The sequence below is a fragment of the Nomascus leucogenys genome, chromosome 7b, assembly GCF_006542625.1.
Source record: "Nomascus leucogenys isolate Asia chromosome 7b, Asia_NLE_v1, whole genome shotgun sequence".
NCBI lineage: Eukaryota > Metazoa > Chordata > Mammalia > Primates > Hylobatidae > Nomascus > Nomascus leucogenys.
The window spans coordinates 52,540,114-52,548,878 of record NC_044387.1 but is presented as its reverse complement, the minus strand read 5'-3'; the positions used below and the strand labels follow the sequence as shown (position 1 = coordinate 52,548,878).

General features: G+C 50.7%; 1 protein-coding gene across 1 annotated transcript in view; it reads right to left on the bottom strand.

Moving 5' to 3' along the window:
- Positions 1–2,178: 2,178 nt before the first annotated feature.
- The window catches only part of LOC115835869 (ral-GDS-related protein-like), a 10,415-nt gene continuing 3,828 nt past the window's right edge, over positions 2,179–8,765 (bottom strand). The window contains 7 exon segments of the mRNA XM_030815176.1: positions 2,179–2,286; positions 2,659–2,874; positions 3,641–3,963; positions 4,104–4,297; positions 5,656–5,828; positions 7,827–7,844; positions 7,846–7,986. Of these exon segments, the coding sequence (XP_030671036.1) occupies positions 2,179–2,286; positions 2,659–2,874; positions 3,641–3,963; positions 4,104–4,297; positions 5,656–5,828; positions 7,827–7,844; positions 7,846–7,986 (1,173 nt within the window).

Genomic DNA, 8,765 nt, shown 5'->3' with positions numbered 1-8,765 from the left:
GATCAAGACCATCCTGGCCAACATGGTGAAACTCTGTCTCTACTAAAAATACAAAAATTAGCTGGGCATGGTTGTGCATGCCTGTAGTCTCAGCCACTCAGGAGGCTGAGGCAGGAGAACTGCTTGAACCTCAAAGGTGGAGGTTGTAGTGAGCCGGGGTTGCACCACTACACTACAGCCTGACAACAGAGCGAGACTCCATCTCAAAAAAAAAAAAAATCAGAATTCTTGCAATGTTTATTTGTGACTCCACTTTTCCTTTTCTGCAGGACTAGACTAAATTCATTAAAAATAATTATAAATCTATTTTAGTGGATACACAACATGTAAAGATGTAATTTGTGATCTGAGTAACATAAAATGGACAGGCAGAAAGCTGCATAAGAGTGAAATTTTTGTATATGATTGAAGTTAAGTTTATATTAATTCAAATTAGATTGTGATAACTTCAGGATGTTATATATAATCTCCATGATAATCACAAAGAAAATATATAAAGAATATAGATGAAATGAGAAGGGAATCAAATAGTATAACTTTAAAAACTTAACAAAGTGTTTTAAAAGTCAATCATGGAAGGACCAGAAAATTCATGGATATGTGGAAATTAAACAACACGCTGTTAAAAGTTCAATGAGTCAAAGATGAAAGCCCAAGGGAAATTAGAAAATGTCCTGAGAAAAATGAAAATGGAAACACAACATACCCAAACTTCCAGCAGGCAGCCAAAGCAGTACTAAGAGGTAGATGCATAGTAGTAACTGCTGACATTAAAAATGAAGAAACATTTCAAATCAACGACTTAACTTTATACCTTACATAACTAGAAAAAGAAGAGCAAACTAAACTGAAGCTAGCAGAATGAAAGCAATGATAAAGCTTAAAGCAGAGATAAACAGAATTGAAGAGCAATAAAAATAGATGAATTGGATAACAAAAATTTAAAACATTTGTGAATCAAAGGACATTATTAACAGAGTAAGAAGGCAACCTATGGAATGGGAGAAAACATTTGTAAACCATATATCTGATAAGGGGTTAATATCCAGAATATGTAAAGAAATCCCAGCCAGTTGCAGTGGCTCACGCCTGTAATCTCAGCATTTTGGGAGGCCGAGGCAGGTGGATTGCCTGAGGTCAAAAGTTCAAGATAAACCTGGCCAACATGGTGAAACCCCGACTCTACTAAAAATACAAATATTAAGCCAGGCATGGTGGCGGGTGCCTGTAATCCCAGCACTTTGGGAGGCTGAGGCGGGCAGATCGTTTGAGCTCAGGAGTTGGAGACCAGCCTGGGCAACACGGCAAAACCCATCTCGAATTTTTTAAAAAAGGAAAAAAAAATCAAAGAGGAGAAAACACTTCCTAACTCATTATATGAGGCCCTCATTACCCTGATGTCAAAAAGAGACAAAGACGCTACAAGAACATAAAACTACAGTATCCTTTATCAATATTAATGCAAAAATCAATGAAATACTAGCAAACCTTATACCATATCGAATGGATTATATACCAGGAGCACATGGATTTTTTTCTCAGAATGGAAGGATTGTTCAATATAGGAAAATCAGTCAAAGTAATACACCACGTTAATAGAATGAAGGAGAAAAAAGCACATGGTAGAGAAAAAGCTTTGACAAAACTCTTTTTTTTTTTTTTTTTTTTTTTTTTTGAGACGGAGTCTTGCTCTGTTGCCCAGGCTGGAGTGCAGTGGCGCGATCTCAGCTCACTGCAAGCTCCGCCTCCTGGGTTCACGCCATTCTCCTGCCTCAGGCTCCCGAGTAGCTGAGACTACAGGTGCCTAACACCACACCCGGCTATTTTTTTGTTTTGTATTTTTAGTAGAGACGGGCTTTCACCGTGTTAGCCAGGATGGTCTTGATCTCCTGACCTCGTGATCTGCCCGCCTCGGCCTCCCAAAGTGCTGGGATTACAGGTGTGAGCCACTGCACCCGGCCTCATTTTTGATAAAAAAACAAGGAATACCCGAAAACTCCCTCAACATAAAAGAAATCCTTGCCTAGGAGTCCAGGGCAGCTTAGTGACCACACCCACCGGCCCATCCCTGCCTCCAGTGTCCCTGGTCTCCAAGAACCTTTCAGAGTCGTTGAGGGAACATGGTGAGACCTATGGGTCCCTAGGTCAACCCTGATGCTCCCATGGAGAGAGCCCTCCTCACCTGGACACTCCAGCCCACGTCTTGTGTAGCCAATGTATTGGGTTGCTGCACAGAGCAGAGACGATGGCGTGCACCGAGGAGAAGTTGTTGAGGCTTAGGCACTCCTGGAGAGGGAAGAGTGAGCTGTGAGGTCCAGAGGTGGAGTCTGGCCCACTTCAGCCTCAGCCCTCTCTGCTGAGATCTCCCCTCCTGGCTGAAGCAGAGGCCTGGGGAGCCTCAGGAGGGCACACCTGGTGCCGAGTGAATGTCACTCATCTAGGAGGATTTTAGTTCGACCCAACGAAGAACCCAGGTCGGAAGTGAGCAGCCACCGCTGGGCCATGGGAGTCAAGGTCAGTGAAGCTCTGACAAGAAGGGCCTAGGGGATGTGCAGGGCTCAGGCCAGAGATACAGATGTCAATCCTGAAAGCCGATGGGGGAAAAGAGGAAGTTCCCCATTTTTAAAGAGGGAATCCTCAGGCCCAACCATGGCTTACCCTGGCCACCTTGATCCAGTGCTCCACCACCCTGGCCCTGTCCAGGGCCCTCATGCTGTGGTCCCCGAGGCAGGAGGTGGTGCCACAGTTGGTGAGCCTGTTGACGTGTGCGATGGTGGCACGAACTGTGGGTGCCACGTGCTCATTCCCCTTCTTATGTCGTTGGCCCCAGATGGAGCCCAAGCATTTGTAGAGCACCACCTTCTTGAACAGCTCCTTGGGGGAGGAGGAGAGTGTCATGGCCACAGCACACCCCAGCTCAGAGTCACCCACAGTCCCAGGCGAGGACTGAGCTCACAGTCATCCATGGTCTCTGGCAGGAACCAAGCTGGAGCTCAGAAAGCTTTAAAATGGGCTCCAGACTTGTGGGAGTCCCTGGGTTTGGTTTTCTGCCAAACACCGAGGGCCCTGAATGCATCATGGCCCAGAACCCGGCAAGGGTGGGAAGAGAGAGTGACATTTTCTCCCAGGCCATCCTGACTCCAAGAACTAGAAGGTGGCTCAGGCTTGCCCATCTTGGGGCCTTGTCTTCCTCCCATCCCAATCAGCCCTCTACTCCTTCTCTCCATACCAGTGCACTTTCCTTGTGGCAGCTGCAACTATGGTCTCTGTCTGGGTGTCTGCCATAGAATCCAGCATGCATCAGGTACCTAATAAGCGCTGAGGGTAGTGAGGTTGCTGAGCAGCCGGGTGAGTGACTTATGGCCCTGCCTGCCCCACAGTGAGCACCTGCCCTGCCCTGCTTTCTGTCCTTCCCCTGTCGTTCAATCTGCACACTCTGTGCAGCTGGTATGGGCGATGTCCCATCTGTGCTGTCCACATGCAGACAGGGAAGGCTTGTGTGTAAGGAAACTCATCCAGATCCCATGGTTGGTAAGAAGTGGAGCTGAAATTGGACCCAGGGCATTGTCTGCTCCTCAGGGAGAGGCTGGTCTGAGACAGCTGGTGCCAGAGACACAGCCTGCAAAGCCTAGCTGCCCACCACATCCATGAGGGTCAGCTGCTCTGCCAGCAGCCTGGGAGGGAAGGTCGTGATGTTAGGCAGCTCCTCACTGGGTTGGTTCTTTACAGTCCCGGGACAGGGACAGGGGGACTCTGGAGCTGAGTGTGGCTCCAGCACTGTCCCTGGAGGGGGCCCTTCCCCTGGTGCTGGTGCTGGCCCTGGTGCTGAATGTAGATACCCTGGTACACCCAGGGCTGCATGTGACTCTGGCTCCAGAGCAGGCCCCAGGTCCGCCAGCAGTGGTGGTGCTGGCTCCAGGGCTGGCATTGTTAGTGCGTGTTGCCCAGGAGGTGGAGCAGGATCTGGAAAAGGAGAAAAGGTCACCACACCAGTCATTTTTCACTGGGCTTTGCAAGCACAGAAATGGCCGGATGGAATTTAAGGGAATTGTAGCCCCAAAACACCACGCCTGGAAAGTCTTCCAGACTGCAAGCGCCCTCACCATCTGGCTTGGCCTCGTTGGGCTCCGGAAGCACCAACTGGCCTAGGACAATTTCCTGATGGTCCTCCAATCCCAGTCCAGGCCAGGCGAAGTTCCTGAAGGCCAGCTTTATCCAGAAAGATGATCGTTGTGGGGGCTGATAGCAAACTGAAGTGTTTTCAGGGGGCCGGTTGAACAAAGTGGAGCTGATGGTGCTGGTGATGGAGTGGACAGCTGAGTCAGAAGCCTGGCCTTCTCCCCCACAACCCTCCAGGGCACCCTTGCCTGGTTCTGGGTCCCTGGCCTGTTGCTGCCTGTGTAGGGGACAGCCCCACCCTACCCCAAGCCATCAGTGCTGTCGTGGAAGGGGCAGACCTGGTCATGCAGCAGGGCTGTACAGACCCTTGTGCGCCCTGGCTTCCCACTGACATTCTCTTCCCAAAGGCCCTGGAGCACAGCACTGTGCCACCTGGGCGCTCAAGACTGCAGCTGCAGGCAGATTTGTGAGCAGGTTGCTCATCAGAGTTCCTGCTCTGGGTCCCCTGGTTCTGGGGTTAGGAGCAGAGGGTGGTGGAGGAGGACAGGGACAGCTGGGTAGCCACAGTGCTGGGGATGGCACTCTCAGTGGCCAGCTGTGACCCCAGCCTCCCCTCTCCTTTGCAGGGGACCTATTTACAGAACTCACTATTTGCCTCTTGCGGGGGAAGTCCCCAGATGTCAGCCTTGTCTTGGGAATTACAAGAAGTATGAGCCTCAGGCCTCCTTTAGTCTATCCCCAGCCAGAGTCCACATATTTTCCCCCATGTTTTGTGGGTGAAAAGGCCCTTCAGAGCCCTAAATCCACCCAGTTTATACTTGTTGCTGGGCTCCGTCATTCTAGTCAGAATCTGGGAGGATGCCACCATACGTAGAGGAGGCCATGAGGGTTTCACCTGTAACATTCTGTAGATATGACTTGTTTATTCTGTCTACTGTGAGCGCCTGACTCTGAGTAGAATCGAGGCCCAGGGATTGTCGTCTGCTTTGCTTATGAAATTATGCCAAGCCACAAAAAGAGCGATGTGCAAATGAGGTGTTTTGTATGTATGTGTTGAATGAGTGAATCCCAAGCATTGGAGAATCCTGGTGAGCCCCTCCAGATGTGGGCCTGTGACTCCTTTTTCAGCAGCAAGGGACCGCTCTTCTGTCTGTATCAAGGAGAAAGACCAGCCAGAAGGAATCTCAGACATCCTTTACCAATGCCATTGTAGACTTGCTTTCTATGTGTTTTTCCAAACAGCGAGGGATATGGGCCATTGAGGCAGAATGCTGAGAGCTGCTTCAGTGACGGGGAAGAGAAAAGTAATAAACATGAATCACAGCACCCCCAGCAGATTTTCCAGAGTTTTAGGCTCTTGGAACCCCTTTGTTTGCCGTGTCTTGGATCATTCAGTCCCTACAAGAACCCTGTAGGGTTCATCTTCTCACTACTCCCTGTTCCAGAGGAGCCAACCAAGGCTCGGAGAGCTGCATCTTCAAGACAGTCAGTAGGGGACAGAGGCACCTCCATGCCTTGGAGGGGATGGACACTCACCTTCTAACCAGTAGTTCCAAAAAGTGTGGCACGGTGATGAAGTCGCAGGAGGGACCCAGGCAGGTGGCATAGGAGGAGATGGGTTTAGTTAGAAAGGCTGGAACCAGGGACTCCAACAGCTTCTCCCCTGTGCCGGGCTGGAAAGTTGGCATCCTGCAGATCTCGTTTTCATACTAAGGGGACAAGGAGGGACATGGGGGTCAGTGGTAACATCAGGAACCACCAGAGGGTCGGGATCTGGAACTCACACCAAGAAGCACCAACCCTTCAGGGACTTGTGCATGTGGAGAACTTGGGTGCCTATGGTGAAAAGCGTTCTAGGCTTTCAAAGTAAAATTGCATGTGAGGATGGAGAATGATAAAACGATTCCTGCCTTCAAGGCATCGTCACGGTGTTTGTCAGCTGTGGGGCAATGACACCGTCTATGTCAACAACCTGCATGAAGAGCATCATCCCTGCAAGTCCTCAGAAATCATCCTCATGGTGGAGAAGAGGAGACGCGGGCTTTTGGATGTCAAATGGCTGCTCAGCAGCACCCGGGTCAGAAGTGAGCACCCTCCACAGGAGGACTGGATGAAATTCCCTCTAGGCCACCCTCAGATATGGAGAGGAAGGGCCTGGGGAAGCCCTGTCCCCTCCTCATTTTAGCGACAGCACACAGGACAAGATGCTCTAGAAGATCCCTTTGACTTAAGGGATATGATTGTTTTTGTTCCTTTAACATGAACATGAGTCTGGAGAAACAGCTATGGCCATCCCAGCCCCGGCCAAGGGGAAAATGCCGGAAGACTCCAGGGTGGGAGGAAGCGCATCCCAAGGCCTAGGATCTGTGAGGCGACTCGGGGAAGAGAAAACGCAGCCAGGTGCTGTGAAAGGTTATGCAAATGTATGTTTGAAAGTGGAAATGAAACAAGGTGATTTTCTCTGCCACACAGACAGCAGATTGGCAAAAAGTTAAAAGCACGTTAGTATTCAGGGGAGGCTGCGTTCAGAGAAGCAGCTACCTTCAGAGGCTGCTGGTGACCGTGTGACCAGCTGGAGCCCTTTTGGAAAGTCAACTGGCTAGAGCTGTTGAAACTTGATATCTGCGTATCCTTTCACTCAGATATCCCTTTCCTGGGTGTCTGTCTGCTGCAGGGGATTTGCGTATTTTATGGGTTGAATTGTGTCCCCTCTCCCAAATGTAAATGTTTCTCTTCTCAAACCCAGAGACGCAGGACGTGACTGTGTCTGGACAGAGTGCTCCAAGAGGTGATTCAGGTGAAGTGAGTTCATTAGAGTGGCCCTAATTTAATTTGCCTGGGGTTCTTACAAGGAGAGGGGGTCAGCGCACAGAGAAGTTCAAGAGAAGACCCTGTGCTGACCGAGATAGAAGTCAGCCATCTCCAAGGCAAGGAGAGAGGCCCAGAGAAACCACCCCAGGCTGACAGCTTGACGTTGGACTTCCAGTCTCCAGAATTGTGAGGAACCAGATTTCTGTGGTTAAGCCCTTCAGTCAGGGTGCCATGTTATGGCAGCCCTGGCAAACTGCTCCAGCCCATTAGGACACACATAGGATTATGCTCCTTGTAGAAAGGCTGCCTCGAAAGGGAATTTTATCACAACGGGCTCCACCAGCACTGAGAGGCTGACCCGCTGTGGAAAATGGCCTCCCTTAAGGAATGTTACAGTGACATGTGAGGTTCCAGCTCCTGCCTGATGGGGCTGCAGGGATGAGTTCTGTGAGATGACACTTTAAAGACAAATGCATAGAGTAGCTTCACCTTCTTTTGTTGTAATCAACGCCCCCCACCCACCTTGTTAGTGTAAAAGTGTTGGATTTTAAGTCCTGGAGGAGGTCTGGCAGGGCATCGGAGCTGCCTGTTGCTGGAGATACACTTAGGGTGGGGAGTTAAAATAACAGTATGAGTGTGTTGCTACAGTGTTACCCTTCTGCTCAATTGTTGGGGCAACATGCTGAGATACTCCTGGCATAGCATAAAGTGAAAACAGAAAGATTTTCTCTGATCTTCCTCTGATAGGTGAATGGGACTTTGGCTGTAACCAAGTTGCCACTGGGGACTAACGGCAGCCAGATTCCTTTGGGAGGGGACAGTGGGTCAGTCAAGTGGGAAAGCCCTAGGACAGAACCTAGGGAGTCCCCAGATTCGTGTTTGAGTCCTGGGCCCACCCTGGTTTTCTCGAGTCCCTGCCTGTGGAGACCCTTCTGTGCCCAATCTCACCCTAGACCAGCACTGGCCGTGGTTGGTGGCGTGCTGCACCTGCCCTTCTTTGAAGACGGAGAAATTGAATCCATCCAACAGCTCCTGCTTGATCTGCTGTGTGGAGCTCTGCGAAGAGAGTGCCCAAGAGCCGGGCCAAGAGGTGTCAGTGGGCTGCCTGGCTGACCCCACCGTGGGACACCCCCATTAGAGCTCCTCCCTGGCACCCCCCACCCACCCACACACACACACACACACACAAGATTTGGCACGTAGGAGCATCTGCATAGACCTCCAGCCAGAGAAGCTTGGGGTCTCTGGCAGATGACAGCTTGAGGTCTTGGGATTCAGATCTGAGCAGACAAACTGTGTCCTCGACACTCACCATCCCATCCTGCCAGGCATGGCGTGGGCTGTGAACCTGACATACGTACCAGGCTCCAAACACCTGACAACCTACCTGCTCCTGTCCAGGGAAGGCCCCTCATCTCCTGTTTCCCCCAAACACATGGTGATGGGGAGGGCTTAGGGCTGCCCTGATGGGCACAGCTGAGGCCTGGCCTGGATGGGCCTGCCCGGGCCCTGTGTTACCTGTGGGTGCCTTCTGGCAAAGGGCCAGAGGCGTCGAGGGTGAGGGTTGAACCAACTCTATATTCTCGGGAATGACTCTCATTTTGGTCTCTTTTGCGACGAGGAGGTCGGCAGCATGTCGGGATACAGCAGGAGAACATGTTGTTCTCTCGAGCATCGCCTACAAAGTGAGCTGGAAATGGGGCTGTCTCTAGACTACGGGTGCCTAGTTACCAGAATTCTAAGTTCGGTTGGGGGTCTGTCAGCAAGGAAGTGAGGTCACATCTTGTAGGTTCCATCCTATAAGCTCTTCCTTTCCATAAGACCTACTCGGAGGC